The 16339-nt window shown below is 59.6% G+C and overlaps 1 protein-coding gene across 10 annotated transcripts in view; it reads right to left on the bottom strand.

Moving 5' to 3' along the window:
* Positions 1-16339, bottom strand: part of Col27a1 (collagen type XXVII alpha 1 chain) — a 121373-nt gene that overhangs the window by 68646 nt on the left and 36388 nt on the right. For all 10 annotated transcript variants that reach the window (XR_013438254.1, XR_013438255.1, XM_078048023.1 and 7 more), the window contains 5 exons: positions 10687-10731; positions 10158-10211; positions 9750-9794; positions 6942-6995; positions 5782-5826 (listed from right to left, as the gene is read on the bottom strand). Coding sequence is in view for 8 of the 10 variants with exons in the window: in XM_078048023.1 (XP_077904149.1) it covers positions 5782-5826; positions 6942-6995; positions 9750-9794; positions 10158-10211; positions 10687-10731 (243 nt within the window). In the remaining 2 variants the exon portion in view is untranslated. The remainder of the gene's footprint in view (positions 1-5781; positions 5827-6941; positions 6996-9749; positions 9795-10157; positions 10212-10686; positions 10732-16339) is intronic.

The following is a 16339-nucleotide window of genomic DNA, read 5'->3' as shown; positions in this document are numbered from 1 at the left end:
ACTGGAAAGTTCTAGCTCCCTCCAGTTCAAGGACTTCACCAGGTGGACTGTGGCCAGGGGCATTTCTGAAGGTTCCAACCTCTAGACTTTAGGGTTTGCAGGGAGGGGCCTGGCAAGAGAGGAGGGCCAGCCCTCAGGGGACAAGGGCTGCCCCAGGGGCTCCACGTGCCCCCTGGAGGCCTGACCTGAGAAGTCCCTGTTCTGTTCTCTAACTTGGCATCTAGAGATGACCCTGGGTGTACCCTAGGCTGGCCATGTGACCTGGGACAGGCCTCCCTGGACTTCCTGTCCTAAGGGTCCTCCCAGCTTGGGCAGAAGCTGGACAAGGCCGGGGAGGAGGGAGTCCCTTCCCGTAGGCACAGAAATGCCCCCGTGGGGCAAGATGGACAGGCAGCAGCAGCCCAAGCCCAACCCAGCTGCAGAGGCCACTGGACCCTCTCCAGAAGCAGCAAGAGGGCCTCCACCCCATGGGCCTCCACCCTGTGGGCCTCTACCCCATGGGCCTCCACTCAGAAGCCCCAGCTGGCCCATGGACCCAGCCACCAGGCCAGCCCTGGCCTCCACCCAGAGACCTCTTGCCTGCAGCCCCACAGGGAATACAGATGAGACATGCGGACAGCTGGCAGCTCACAGAAACATGTAGGCAGCCTTGGAAGCAGGAGCCAGGAGGGACTGTCATCAGGATCCCAAGTCACAATGCAGCCTAAGGACAATAGCCAATTCCAGCAGCGTGACCTCCAAACAGACTCTTGATTGGTCCCATTTTACAGATGAGGAAACTGAGATCCAGAGAGGTTAAGACACTTGTCCAAAGTCACCCAGCTGTGGAATAGCAAGGCTGGGCTTTGAACCTAGGCAGACTGCCTGCCTGCTCTCTAAAGGGCTGGACTAGAGCAAGCCTGGGGCATCTCCAAGGGTCCATCACAGTCTTGGGCTCACACACTAGAAGGAAGGGCCAATGCTGAGGACCGCTTGCCCTTGGCATGGGACCCACCGTGCCCCACCTTCAGTCTTCCTTCCCTCCAGGAGTCCAGTCTGTAATCACGCACAGCTGGGGAGAGGATGGTGCTTTACAGGTGCGGGGACCATCACAGGCCGAGACGGAGGACTCTGGGATCCAGTGCTCTGTGTCTCTCTGGTACTGGGGCCTGAACCAGGGCCTGCCCACTGAGCCACAGCCCAGCCCCTTCTGTTGGGAGAGGGGCCTGGCCACGTTGCTAAGGCTGGCTTGGAACTTGCAGCCCCCTCAGCCGCTGGGATCACAGGCACAGGTGACATTTAGCACCTCACTGTCCCTGGGGAGACTGCGGCCTTGGCTCCCCTCCCCCCACGAGGGGCCTGGCCGGCTCCAGGACTCACCAGGCCTCTCATGTCAGCCTCTCAGAGAGCTGGCACCAGGCTGGACATGCGGCCCCACGCGCCCCGCCTGCCCCTCCGGCTGCGCCTGCTGCAGCGAGGTGGCCACAGCTGCCCCCCAGCCGGCTGGCAGCAGGTCCTTCCTCTGCAGGCCACGTCCTGGCTGCAGCGGGCTGGCCTAGGGCCAGGGAGTGAGCTCGGCTCCTGCTGCTCGGCCACGTGGTCCTCCCTCCCCAGGTCGGGCCCCGGGGGGGACAGGGGACGGGACAGCAGGGCTGAGACGACTCAAGGAAGGGTCAGGACAGTGCCGGTCTTCGTGACCACAACCCGAGCAGGACGCCAAGGGCTGAGGGGACCTCTGAAGGCCATCTCAGCCATTCTCCTGCCTCCAGGCAGGGTCTATAGGACCGTCTGCTCCACAGGAGGTGGCATGCAGGAGCACCCAGAATCACAAGTCCTGCTCACAGCCCTGAGGCTCAGCTCCCGGCCTGCAGAAGGGTCCACTCTGCCCTCACCCGCCAGGGAGGGCTGAGGAGAGGTGAGATGTTTATAATCCAGTCCCTGGTAAACTCTAGTGGGCCTCCACTAAGCTAGTTAGGTTAATAGCAACAGCAGGAATAATAGATAATCCTAGAGGAGCCCGAGACCTCCTCACAAGTATAAGTCCTCCAAAATCTGGAAGTTCCTGTACAAGTCTAACCTGCATTCTTTCCCACCACACCTGACATAGCCCTTATTCTTTTCTAGAAGAGACATGAACCCCAGGTGTGCTGACATGGGAAGACCCCATGAAGCCTCCCGGTAGTCATTCCTCACAGTGCTGAGTGTCTTCACCCTGACCTTCTGAGGTCCACTAGGAAATGCCGCAGAGAAATTTCACCTGGGGAGGGAGTGGGAGAGGCAGCAGAGTTCCTGCCAGGATCCCAGAGTCGTCAACGCTCTGACTCATGGGAGCCTCCAGCACCCCCTGCTACAGACCTTGCCCCCTGGAGGCCTCAGTGTCCCTAGAAACACGAGCTCTGTCACCGGTCTCCCTGCTCCCGCAGCCTGGAAACGCAGAGCGCTGGGCTCACAAGCCAAGATGCGGAGTTAGGAGCCGTGGGCTGCAGACAGCGGGCATCCCAGGCAGGTTCCCATGACCCCAGCCCAGCCCCAGCAAGCTGGGCCCGGCAGGAGCTGCCCTCTCAGTGCAGCCAGCCTGCCACGCCTTATGTCTAGACCCTTCTCGAACCCCACAGACTCCCTTTCTAGCAGGAGATGGGAGGAGGGAGAGAGCTATAGACTCAGCTTTCCTTGGAGGTTAAAGACGGGAGGGGGCTATGTAGAGAGCACCCTGCAGTAGCCAGCAGGGTCCTGGATTCAACTCCTACCTCTGCCACCAACTTGCTGTGTGACCTTGGGCAAGTTCCTTTCCCTCTCTGCTCATCTGTCTGAAAAAGAGGTGGAGCCAGGCCATCATGGGGGCCCTGCAGCCCCCATGAGCCCCAACCTCCACTTCTTCTCAGCTCCCAGGGGCATAGACTCTCACCCTCCCTCCAAATCAGAGGCCAAGGAGATGAGCACAGGGGCCGGAGGTCTGCCTGCAGCGAGAGACCAGAAACAGGCCACCTGGATGCCACCCAGGGAATTCGGCTCCTGCTGCTGCTTCTTAGCCATTCCCAGGAGGGGCTGGGCTGGGGGCCCCAGGGGGCGGGCCTCAGGGCGGGCCTCAGGGCCGCCCAGGGAGTGCAGGCGGGGGACAGCAGGCCAGGGCCCAGGACATGCACAGGGGGACCGCAGGTTGCTGGCCACGGTGACGGGCCCAGAGTCAAGGGCATTTCCCGGTTCTCAAGGTGCGGGCACAGCGGTGGGCCCTCTCCTGACACCCCGCTCTGGGGTGCTCCCATCCCCGGGTCAGGGCTGATCTGAGAGGTTAAAGTCAAGCAGCAGGAAGCAGACAGGAGCTGTCCACTGTAGGTCAAGTGTGCGGCCTCAGAGGACCTCTGGACTGATGGCGTGGCCAGCGTGAGCCCCGGCTTCCTTTTCTGGGTAAGAGGGAGGATCCACCTCATCTTAAAGGCTCTCTGGGGAATCACACGGGCTCAATACCGTGACACCCAAGGCCTCGCCACCTGGCTTCCCTTCCCTTACAGCTGTGAGGGCTCGGCTCTGCTCCTTAGCCTGCGGACAGTCCCACCCTCAGGGATCGAGTATGTGTCCGTCTGACGACAGTGCTGTCTGCAGTATGGTATACAGTAGGTGCTCAATAAACACTTGCTGACTCAGAAATAAGCGAGTGGCCTCATCCGACCTAGACAGGTAGATCGATCGTCACCTCCACCATGAGCACCACGTGGCTTGGGCACCAAGCAGGAAACGTGCCCATAGCAGGGAGGGGTGGGTGCGAAGGGGAGACAGAGGTGGGCGGGGACACCTGAGGGACCGCCCTCCCGTGCCAGTCTGGAGGGGCCAGGCCACTCCCAGGGCTCCCTGGGCCTTGCCTCTTCCACGCTCAGGGGGTTCTGGAACCCAAGCCCTCCACGGCCGCCCCCTGGGCAGGAGCTGAGAGCTCGGGCCGCGTTCTAGTCCAGTCTCAGCCCTCAGTGAACCCAGAGCTGTGACCCACCAGTCACCTCCCTGAGTCTCCATCTCATCTGTGAAGCGGCCCTGCCAGGCTCCTGGGATAGAGGCTGAACCAGCCCCCCAGCGTGGCCCCAGAGGTGGGCCTGGGGATGGACAGCTGAGTGATCCATCTGCTGCCCCTCCACAACTTAAGTCATGGGAAACCAGGCCCGGAGAAGGTGACACCTCTGACCTCCAGCCACTCAACACAGGTGGCCCCTCAGCCACCTAGGAAGTACAATGGTCCCATGAGTTAGACACAATTGTCATTTCTCAGATGAGAAGATCATGGTTCAGAAAATTTGAACCAAGTATACTCCTGCCCCGGGGCCTTTGCACCCGCTCTCACCTCCACCTGGAAGGCTCTCTCCTGGGAAGCCACATGGCTCCCATCCCCACCTCATGCAGGTGTCTCATGAAGCAAGAAGGACTTACTGGACCTCTCAGCCCACGTTCCAAGCCCTCACTGACCCCTGCCCCACTCTCAGCACCTGGAACTACCTGACATTCTTTTGATCATTCTTTCAGCCATTTTTCCCTGTCCCATGGCCCGTCCATCTGCCCCATCAGGTGGGCGCTCAGTGGGCATTCACTGCCTCCCCACCCGAGGGGCCTGGCCGATGCTGAGGGGCAGTGCTCCTCCTGGCCCACATCTAGGTGGCAGGTTTTGGACCTGAGGGCACAAAAGGCTGTCAGGCCACAGAGGGTGGCTTTGCTGGGGGACCCTCTGCCAGCTCCTGGGAGCAGGACTGGATCCTGCTTTTCTCTGCCCTCCCTGACCCCCAGAGGGCCAGCTTCACACACTGCAAAGGCAACAACACACCACCACCCCAGCATCAGACAGCCCCCTTCCCTGTGTCCCCAAGTGTCCCGGCTCCTGTCCAGTCTAACCTCTCCCACAGTCCACTCCACGAGCCACAGGGAACAGGAGGCCCAGGGCTGGGCCGACCACAGCTCTGAGGTCAAGGATCAACCTGGGGGGCAACGGATAGCCTAAGGCACGTACGGGGACTAGAACACAGCTTGAAAGAAAGACACCTCTGCGACAGTCCTGGGCCTGTTGTCCCAGAGGACAGACCTCAGACACAGCGATCTGCCTCTGAGCCTCAGTGTCCCCTTCTGAATAATAACAGGAGTAAATGACATCCTGCAGGTGCAACTGTGGGAAACCTACTTCTACAAGATTAGCATCAAGTAGTGACGCCAAGCGATCAGCAACCTTGGGGACAAGCCTATTCACCTAGAATCCTGGCTTCCCTACTGACTCGCTGTGCAACCTCAGGCATATGACTTAATCTTTAGGTGCCCTGGCTCTTTCTTCATGCCTGCAGATGCTCAAACAACGGGAAAAACAATTTCCTACCACAATGCAGAGGAGTACATTAGGTGGACTGGGGACACCCGGAGCCCCTCCTGGGGCTGTGCCCACTGTGGGCCTGTCACACCCCACTGCCTCCAGATCTGCGTGCTCACGAGAGGAAATGAGCAGAGCCAGGTGACACCAAGACGACGTGGAGACAAGTGCTGAGATGGAGCCTGTGTCCTGGGCTGGCCTAGGCCTCCCCAACCCCAGGCAGGCCCCAGACACAAACACCCCCAGCAGATGTCCCCCACGCCACGGCACTCAGGAGCGGTGCACAGGGAGAGAGGACCCAGAGCAGCAGCCACACAGCAGCCACGCAGCGTTCTGGTGACAAGACTCAAGGCAGAGCAGAGCCAGGCACAGAGAGGCAAGAAGCACCAGGCCCCAGGCAGACAGGCGGATAGGCCGGCGGGGGTGAGTCCACCCATAGAGTTTGCGTAATAGACACGGAAAATCTTTACCGGCCTACCCATCTTGCCCCTCTTGCCAGGAACGCCAGGCAGACCCTGTAGGGGAAAGACAGGGGACAGGTCAGGACAGGACTCCAACAAGACACAGCTGGCCCACATCAATCCCAGAGCCACCCATGGGAGGTGACAGAGGGCCTGGAATCCATACTGTGTACACAGTGTCACCAGTTATGTGGGATGGACAGATGGCCTTTGTACTCTGCAGGGCAGGGGGCTGCTGGGGAGATGCCTAAAGAAAGTGCTCCTGGCATACAGCAGGTGCTTACTTTTTGCTCCTTCTCCTGCCTTTCTAAGGCCCTCAGTGTCCAGCTCACTGACAAGTTTACAGCTGAGTTCCCAAATATGGACTCAAGTTGGAAGTGGGCCAGGAAGGAACCCTGAGGGGCTTCTAGAGGACATCAAGGCGGGGCCGGGGGCGCCTGAGCACCTCATCCCGACTCCCCTGACTTGGACACCTGGCTGGAGGGACGGGGCATCCTAGAGAATCTCAGGCCCGCGCCTTCCCCAGAGCTGGGCCCAGTCTCTCTGCAGAGCTCAGGGTGCAAGCCAGTCACCCAGTGCCACCTCTGGTGCCGACACCCCCCCTCCCCTGCCCCACCCAGCTCCACTGTCTCGGCCCAGGTGCAGCCTCCAACATCTGGTCCTTGGACCTCATGCATGGCACAGCTGCCACCAGGTCCTGGGTCTCCAGCCCTCTCATTCGCCCCAGGAAAGGAACTAAGCTGCCTAAGGTGGGATGAGCAGGGCATGGGCAGAGGGGCAGGGGTGAACCTCTGGCTCTGCGGGCCACCTGGTCTCTGCCACTGGCGGGGAAGGCAGCCAGGGCTGACAGTGGGCAAATGAGCACGGCTGGGCTCAATAAAACTTTATTCGCAAAAATGAACAACGGGCCAGAGTCTGCAGACCTCTAACCTAGAGTAGGAAGCGGGCCTGTTTCTCATTTGCTGAAAGCCTGCGAGAGTCCCTTTCCTGGCTGGGTCCCTCCAGGCTCGCAGCCTCCTTCCTGAGTGGACCTGGGCGATGGTTCAGGTGAACGGGAGGCCGCTGACTATGCGAGGCTCCCTGCCTGGAAGGCTCCCCCCCGCACTGCCCACTCCCAGCCCCTCCGGGAGGGACCCGGTGACCTCGGGTCACCACAGGAGCGCACTTACCCGCTCTCCGTCGGCCCCAGGCAGGCCGAAGAGCCCTGGGAGTCCGATGTAGCCCTAGGAGAGAGCAGGAGGGTCAAGGCGTGGCGGCCGAGGGCGGAGCAGCGTCCAGCCCGGCCCCGCCCCGGAAGCCCCGCCCCGGGGGACCACGCCCCAGAGGCCCCGCCCCGGAGGTCCCGCCCCCTCGTCTCGCTGGCAGCTGGCAGCAGCGTGCTCCGTGGTCCTCGACGACACAGGCCTTGAGGCAAGTGTATATGCCCATGGACTGCATGGTGCCGGCTTCCACGATGTAGTCCAAAGGCACATACCCTCACGCCAGGGAAGGCGGGCGCTGCGGAGCCCGCCCCGCGCCCCAGGACGCCGCCACCTGCTGGAGGAAGCCTGGCCTGGTTAGGTGCTGGGCCCGCCCACACCCAGGTCACCCCAGGGTGCGCCTGCAGCGCTCCTCCTAGGCCTCCAAGGTCTCGGAGGGAGGCTCACGTCCACCCCAGCCACCTGAGTGACAGCAGGACCATCAGCTGTGCTGACATCCTGCCAGGCACGGCTGCTCCCTGTGGTGCTAAACTCTCATAAAGACCCTGTGGACTGGCTGTCATCTCCCTCCCTGGACAGACAGGAGGAGACTTAGCTCTGAGGAAATAGCAACTCAGCCAATCCTGAGCAAACCCTGGTCAGCTCCTAGTCACTAAGTGCAGCTGACTCCAGACCCCAGCCCTGGCATCAGGGTGCTGGCTGGTCCTGATTCCCAGCCTCAGGGGCCTCTTTGCCCCCCACAGGACCACCCTTCCCATCCTCAGGACTGCACGGCTGAAGCAAAGCCTGCCTCTAACGCCCTCTACCTTGGACAGCATCTGGTGCCCTCGCCAGAAGCAGTCTCCTCTCACCCCAGCCCCCAGTTTGAGTCCCAGGTAGCAGCATCTACCATGGAGTCCCAGGCATCTATGTTCTCTATCCTCACCAGCCTAGGAACTTCCTGGGCAGAGTTCTAGCGCACGGTTGGTATCACTGTCTGTACCCTCTAGGTGTTTCTGGAATGACTTAATGATAACTGTTAAAAAGCCTGACATTCACTGAGCACAAACTATGCACCAGGCCCAGCTCTCAATGCTTTGCATGCATTAAAGCATTTACTGCATCCTCACTACACTCTTAGAAAGTAGGTATTAGTCCGCACACAGGAGAGGTGAGAGCATTCAGGCCCAGAGAGATGAAGTGATTCCCCAGGGTCACACAGCTGGAATGTGGTAAAACTGGCATCTGAATTCAAGTCATGTGATTCCCAGGTTCCTAAATACTCTGCTACACACCCTTCCGTTGAAGGTCCCCAACCATCTCTCCTTCTCTAGACAGCCACAAGGTCACTGAGTCTCCTTCTCAGCACGTAGCAGGATCACTGTTCACAATCCTCAAGAGTGATTTACCTACCCTTCTACGTAGGGCTCATTTCCCAGATTTACAGGTGGGAAAAGGGGCTCAGAGAGGCCCAGTGACTGGCCAGCACCCTGCAGCTGTTGAATGGCAGAGGGTCTCAAGCCCTGATGCCTGTGCCGCTTTGACTGCTTCATAAACATGAGGCCGCAGGGGTTGGAAGGCAGCTTGAGGGGCCGGCCCCCATGGGCAGCTCAGGCCCTGGGAGCTGGAGGAGGCAGGAGAGGGGGCCACACTGGCCCTCTCCACACATGTGGCCTCAAGATGTTGCCATTGTAGCAAACATCAGGCAGCTCCAGATGTCATCCGTTGTCCTCTCCTCGGATGGCAGATGGGCACTGGGGGCTGAGAAGACCTTTCCCTCTGGGCTTAGAAGGCCCCGCTGAGGCCGCAGCTCACAAAAGCAGCTGGAGGAAGGCAGGGAGACCCAGCGCCCCAGCAGGCACCTCCTCAGGCCCCCTGCATGCCATAGCAAAGTCCTGGGGAGCCCGCCTACCCGCCCGCGTGCCCACCTCCTGCCCTGGGGTCGCTCTAGGGCAGAGACCGTGGCATGTTGACCTCTCCCTCCTGCCAGGGTATATGTGGCTTTGGCTCCTGAGCAAGGGCAGTGTGACCCCCTTCTCAGTGCCCCTTAGGAGTCCCCGTGCTCCACCTTGGGGATGCAGTGTGGGCCCTGGGGCCACCAGGACCCCACTTTCCTTGTAGGAGAGGAGATGCAGCCAGGTCATCTCCTGGACTTCCAACTCCACCGACACCCCTTCACTTCACCCAGAGCCTTCTCTGCCTCCCCACAGCCCACAGGGGAGCCCCGTCCTGGCATCTCCAAGCCAAGCCACAGCAGGAGTTGGCATGGCTCCCAGGGCAATGACGGGCAAGCCTCAGCGATGGCTACTCAGTTTGCTCCTTTGGAGCTTAAAAGAAGCCCAGATCTGGAAGCTCCTGGGCTTCCAGGCCAGGGCAGCTCCCCCACTGGACACCTCAGGCCTCCACAAAGGGAGGTCCCCAGCCCTTGGCTGGGAAGGAGGGAGGCACTGAGGATTCTGCTGGCAGGTACTTCAAAGGGCACTATCTTGGGCTCCCTGGTTACTTGAAAGGAACAGGTGGACACGTCAAGCAAATGCCCACTGGACCTGGCGCGTGGCTGAGTCCCAGCAGAGCCTTGGCTGCCTGGACTGCCAGACTGTGGGACCTCGTGGCTCCCTTGGTTCAGGGTTGCCCAGCCCTCCTGCTGCCCCACCCTCCAGGGAGTGCCCCCGTGAGAGGGCCTCAGCCCCAGCCTCCAGCCCCCAGCCCCCACTTACAGCCTGACCTCCCATCAAGCCCACTGGAGAACAGGGGACACCACGCAGGCCCACCCGTGTGGCACCAGCCAATGCCACTTACCCGGCTGCCTTTGGGGCCAGGATCTCCTACAGGCCCAGGTAACCCCTGAAACACAGAAGACAGAAAGACGAGGATGTGTGGGGACGCCCTGCCGCATTGACGTCCCAGGGCGATCCTGTCTCTGGAGCCTCAGCTGCCCCCCAAGAAGGCCCTCTCCCCTCCCTCAGCGGGGAGACTGGTGGGAGGAGCCTCTGGAGACCCCCACCTGCACCGGCCTCCTCTTCCTGAGCATCCCATCCCTGCTGCCTACAAAGAGGAGCTGCCATGGTCCACTCCAGGACAGCCCTTTCCTTCGGCCCCACCCGGCGGGGACAGCTCCTTGGCCCTTAGCCCACTGCCTCCCTGTGCCTGGGGCACCCATGGCCATCGCCACACGGCCACAGAGCTTCCAGAAGCCATATACTGCACCTGCCTGCCAGGGTAACCTTTGGCCCCTGGGCTGCCCTCAGGTCCTGGCGGCCCCTGCAAAGGAACAGAGAGAAACGGACGGTATAGACAGGCTCTGGCCAGCTCAGGGGCTGGGACAGGAGAGGGACAGGAATGTGAGACTGAGCCAGAGGAAAGCTGCTGGGCCCCCAGCCCACCCTTCTGCAAAACCAGTCAGACCAGCTCTGGGGGAGGAAGCCCTCGGCTGCAGCCATGGGTAAGAAAACACTGAGGCCTGGTCCCCGCTGGCAGGGCTGCTGTTGACTTGGGCCGGGGAGCCCAGATTCCTGCAAACCCCTGGCAGCGCGGATAATGTCCCCTAACATGGCTGGAACAGGCGGCTATTCATGGGTCTATCCAAAGTGGAGTGGCTCCTGCCAGCCCCAGGCCACATGGGCTCCTTCAAGCAACGGATGGGTGGGATGAGGTGGGGGCCCAGCAGGACGGGAGGTGCCGGCCTGGCCTGGGGCAGGTGGGGAGAGAAGCAGCTCTGGGCGGGCCGAGGCCTCACCTGTTCTCCAGGGTGCCCGGCCGGTCCAGGATAGCCCTTGTAGCCCTGTGGGGGGAGAAACTGCATCAGGTGGGGGTGGCACAGCAGGCCACAGATGGCCGGGCCATGCCTGTCGCCTGCCTCGCCCAGCACTGCCAGGGCTGCACCCCAGAGACCACCTCCGAGTGCCTGCAGGTGCTACTGCGTGAAGGTTCGCCCACCCCAAGGGCTTCCTCTGCTCGGTGGCTCTTCAGTCAGCGGAACCAGGGGGGTTCTGACCTCGGATGGAGCAACTGTGACGCCCTGGATTTCAGCCCTGCTTGGAAATCCAGAGAGGGAGAGGCGGGCAGCAGCCGGGGCAGAAGGATGGTCAGGAGATGGCTGGACGGCCACGAGGCGGGGACCCTCGCTCTGTCAGGACCTGCCCGCCTCCTAAGCCCCATCAGAAGAGCCCCACACACGGGCATGCGGGCTCTCTGGGACGGCGCCTCCTCTGCCCGCCCCGTCCCTGTTCCACAGGTCCCGAGGGAGAAGGATTCTGGAGACACTCTAGGGTCAATCCTGACCCTCTGTCCCCATGGCCCCACCACCGTGATGTCCAGGCCCAGGGTCCAGGAGCAGATAATCAAGTCAAGGGTGCCTCCTCAGGTGGCACCAGCAGGCCAGCAGGGCCCATGTCATGAGCATTCGGTGGCCTCCCAGGGAAACCCCAGCCGGCACCTCCTGCCCGCTTAGTGATGTCCGTGGCGACAAGACCGGGCAGGGGGCTTTCCTTTCAGACAGGGCGGCCACACTGCCCTGTTAGATGCCCTCACACAGGGAGCCCTGGGCTTGGTGCAGACACTGTCAATTACTGTGCATCTTTAGCGGGGTTGCTGCCCTTCCCGGAACCTCCAGGGGGTGTGAGTTTGTGGTTTAGAACTCAAGAGCTGGAAGGCGTCCCAGAGTCTAAACCACACACACACGGGACCCCACAAGACCACAGCCCGACGTGCCTGCGGGGCCCTCTGTGCGTTTTCTGGGGACTACATGGGCAGTGTGTGACCTCATTCAGCCACCACAGTGGGGCCGGGCAGTCACCATCTCTTTTTCCAAAGGGGGAAACTGCGTGGCGGGCGCTGAGGCCACCTGCCCCTGAGTCCCACCGCTCCTCATGGCAGATCTGGCCACATGGGAGGCCACACTGACAGCCTTGCGGAAGCCCCGGAGGCCTGGCTCTCTCCCTGTACACAAGAACAAGCGCCTCCGCCCCCCCAGGGAGCAAGGCGGAGTCTGGGGAGTTGAAGGCATGCCTCGCGCACCCACTCACAGGGCCAGGCTCTCAGCAGGGGCGGCGGCATCTCTCAACCAGGGGCCTGCATTCTTTCCCCAGGAGGCAAACTGGGGTGCAGACCACCACCGGTGACTAGATCACACCTCTTGTTTCAGGTTGATCCAGATTCCAATACTGCTCTGCTCACTGACTAGCTGTGTGACCTGTAGCCAATGCCTCCACCTCCCTGAACCTCTTTTTCCTCAATTACAAAACAGGCGGCCTAGGGTTAGTGCATGAATTACATGGTATCATGTCAAGCACTTAACACCGCATCTGACATTGAATTCCATCGAGGGCCCTGGAACAGTTGGCTGCTGTTCCAACCAGGGTCTTCATTTCTCTCTCTCTCTCTCTCTCTCTCTCTCTCTCTCTCTCTCTCTCTCTCTCTCTCTCTCTCTCTCTCTCTCTCTCTCTCTCTCTCTCTCTCTCCTCTTTTTAAATGATACTGGGGATTGAAGCAGGCAAGCCACATCCCCAGCCCTTTTATTTTTTTTTGAGACGGGGTCTTGATAAGTTGCCCAGGCTGGCCTCATGATAAGTTGCCCAGGCTGGCCTCCAACTTGTGATCCTCCTGCCTCAGACTCCCAAGTAGCTGGGATCTCAGGCGAGTGCCTAGCACCTGGCCTCCTCATCTTTCATTTATTCATGTAAAACCCACTGCTGAGCTCCCGTGCCAGCACTCCTTGAAGCACAGGAAGAAAGAGACAGGAAACATCCTTCGCCTTAATGGAGTTTACACTCTGATTAAGGAACTATAAAAACAAAATAAGTATAAAGGGTAATGCTGGGGGGGGGGGGGCAGGCCTTGTGTAAGAGGCAGACAGTTCCAGTTCTGCAAGATGGAAAGTCCTGCAGCTCTGTGGCCACCACGGGAAAGCACTTACCGCTACCAAAGGGTGTCCTAGGCGTGACAAAGGTGGCCCGTTGTGTGCCAGGCTTTTTTTTTTTTTCCAACCACAATAAAAAGCTAAATTTGAAAAATGAGAAACGATGTCCAGTAGTAACCAGAGCCATGAGAAAGAAAAAGCAAAGTCATGGGACAAATAATGGCAGGGTTGGGCAGGGGTGGTGACGTGGGCGGTGGTCAGGGAAGGACGCCCTGAGGAGACCAGAGGTGAGAGAGGTGGGCCCAGGGCTGGCTCCCGGGAAAAGCATCCAGGCAGAGGGAACAGCATGGGCAAGGTCCCTGTGGCAAGAATGCTCTTGTGGTTCATGGAAGCTCAAAGGCCCTCTGACCAGAGCAGAATGAGTAAGGCGGTCGGAGAAGAAGCAGGAGATCAGACACGAGTGTGACAGGATGGCAAGCCCCAGGAGGGCCTTCTCCCGGTGAAGCAGTGAACTGAGCCTGGCGCCCTTGGCTGTGTGACTCAGCATAGGCAGTCACCCTCTCTGAATCTCATTCTACCATCCTCTGCCTGCTTGGAGAGTGGCTGCAAAGAGCTTGTGGACTAGTGGGGGCCAGGATCCCAAGAGAACAAGAAAAGGGTCCTCCAAGAGCCCCTAGCCGTCACGAGCTTTGATGGCTTCTTTCATATCCATAAAGAAACCTGCTGAAAACCAGTTCTTTGGTACCTCCCTCCCCCAAAGGAAGCAATAAAAGTGTCTCCAGGGAAATCTCAGGACATTTAAAGTAACCTCTTTGCTCAGGATGCAGCTACAGGACAGGGACAGCCCCAAGCCTGGCTCAGCAGGAAAGCCTGAAATACACCAGCTCCACTCCTCTAGGATGTAGGAATTCCTGGGTAAGGAAAGTGAGGCTCAGAGAGGTACAGAGACTGTCCTGAAGCCACACAGCTTTCCAGGATCATGACTCCAACCCTGTGTCCTTAACCACCTCATCTCTGAGGCCTGAGGCCGGCCTGGAAGAGCCACAGGGCCACCAAAAGGCAAGGTTCTCCCGAAGTCAAACCTTCCTGGGGCAGAGGTCAGTCCCAGAACCCTGGAGCGTCTGGGTGGGAAGGGACCTAAGCCATCCTGTGACAAGCTCCTTCCTCACTGGACAGACTGAGAAATGCAGGCTCGGAGTCAGGAGGGGATTGCCCCAGGTGACCTAGGACACTATGACCCATCCTAGACAGTTCCCCAGGACCCTGGACCCCTGGGCTGGGTTTTGTCCAGAAGACGGCCATTCCTAGGTCTGTCCCCATCAGCAGGCCCCAAAAGGCCAGGAAGCTCCTCTTCTCCTGGCTGGCAGGACAGGGACAGAGCACAGTCCCGGGGCAGGGGGAGGTGCCGAGGCGGCCGCTCTCTGCATGCTCCTCCAGTGTTTACGGGGCTGGGCCAACAAACAGCTTCAAATGACAGGGCCCAGGAGCAGCAGAGATCTAAGCCATTATCTTCTCCAAGGCCCCAGCAATTTTGTGGTAGGCACTGACTGCAAGGTGGACCGTGGGCAGTGATTTTGCAGTTTGTGATGGGTGCCCAGTGGGTACGAGGGGGCAGGGAAGGCTTCAGGGGAGCTCCGGGGACCACAGCATCTGAAGGGGCCGCTGGCCGCCGGGCAGGCGGGTTCCCGCAGGACCTGTGTTTATAATGGAGCTCGGGCTATATTTTGATTTGAGAGCCAAATTAATCATTGCTTACAATGCACGAGGAGGAAGCAGACATCACCTCACCGTCGCCCCAGACAGTTTTCCCGTCCGGCGGGGATGCTATTTGGGCTCTGGGAAGGAAAGCAGGGGGGTCCTGTCCTTGCCTGGGGGTCCAGGCGCCAACGCCTTCTGAGACCTGAGGTTCCCCAGCTCCACCTCTGGCCGGGCAAGGCCCCAGCTGCCCTTGTAGTAAGATTGACCTCGACCCCCTGCCCAGAACCGTAGGAGACTTCCCACCAAGATGACTAAGCACCCTGGCAGCCCACCCCAGCCCCTCCAGCCATAGGACAGAGGGTCCAAGAGGAAGAAGCACCCACCAGGTGGCAGGGGGACCTACTGTGCAATACTGCACCAGACCCTGCACCTGTTCAAGTGCTGCTGACTCCGAAGTTACAGGATTCTGAAGCCTATGGCTGGTTTGACACCAACCTCTGTTTGGTGGCACTTGAGGCAGGACAGGGCAGGAAGCACCATTTCTGTACGTCTCATTCATTGGTCCAGTTAACACTCATTTACCAGACGTTTGCTGAGCCCCAACAATGACCACGGCCCTGGGGTAGGTCAGGAATATACTGAACAAAGCAAATTCACTCTTGCCTTCCAGAAGTGGGGGGTGGGCATTAGACACAGAATAAATGGGGTGACGGAGAAGCAGCCAGGCCAGGAGACGGAGCTGCCCCCAGCGAGGGGAGACGGCAGGAGAGGCTGTCCCCAGCGAGGGGAGACGGCAGGAGAGGCTGTCCCCAGCCTGGGGAGACAGCACTGCGCACTGCAGTGGAAGGAGCCGCAGGGCTGGGTGGGAGAGACGGTGGGGGGAGAGCCACTCAGCAGCCGGGAAGCCCAGAAGAGGTTCCCTGCAAGGGCTCCGTGGAACTGGGAGTGCCACTCAGCAATACTGACAGGTCTGCAGAAAGCAGGGTCCCCTCAGGCAGCCACATTCCCCCCAAAACATTCCCAGGGGAGCCCCTTGGCTCCCCCCTCATTGTATCTCAGCTTTGCATGGATAGCGGTCAACTTAGGAGGGCTGGTGAGCTCCAGGGCACCATGGGGAGCCAGGCTGGAAAGACAGCAAGGACATCTCAACCTGAAGACCCATTAGCCACATGCCACGGGTCCCATCTACCTGGGGCCATGGTGGAGGAACACTGAGAGGCCCCTCGTCCTCTCTGCAGCCCCTAAGGCCACCCACTTACCATGGAACCCCCAACCCACGCTGCCTCCTCCTGCCACTTCCTCCACGGCCCTTCCCGTCTCCTGGGGTACCTTGTATTTTCGCTCTTTTCCCTTTTTTGATGTGAGCTCCCAGAGGCAGGGGGTTAGGTCTGTTCGTTTGGCTCAGTGCCTCGTTAGGAGTCAGTACGTCCTCATCAAATGAATAAATAAACGAGCGAATGGGATTATGGTGTCAGCTTGGAGTGACACCAAAGTTCAATGCCCTCCACTGCAAATTAGTACAACCACTCTGGAAAGCAGGATGGAGAGTCCTTAGAAAACATGGCATGGAACCACCATTTGACCCAGCTGTCCCACTCCTCAGTCTATACCCAAAGGTCTTAACATCAGCACACTGCAGGGACACAGCCACATCAACCTTTATAGCAGCTCAATTCACAGTAGCTAAACTGTGGAACCCACCTAGAAGCCCTTCAATAGATGAATGGATAAAGAAACTTGGCATATATACCATGGAATATTAATTAGCATCAAAAGAAAATAAAAATCATGGCATTTTCAGGTAAATGGAGGGAGTTGGACAATATCATGCTGA

Source organism: Ictidomys tridecemlineatus, chromosome 4, assembly GCF_052094955.1.
Source record: "Ictidomys tridecemlineatus isolate mIctTri1 chromosome 4, mIctTri1.hap1, whole genome shotgun sequence".
In the NCBI taxonomy this organism is placed as follows: domain Eukaryota; kingdom Metazoa; phylum Chordata; class Mammalia; order Rodentia; family Sciuridae; genus Ictidomys; species Ictidomys tridecemlineatus.
Note: the sequence above shows the minus strand (reverse complement) of the source record. Positions and strands in the feature narration are given on the sequence as shown.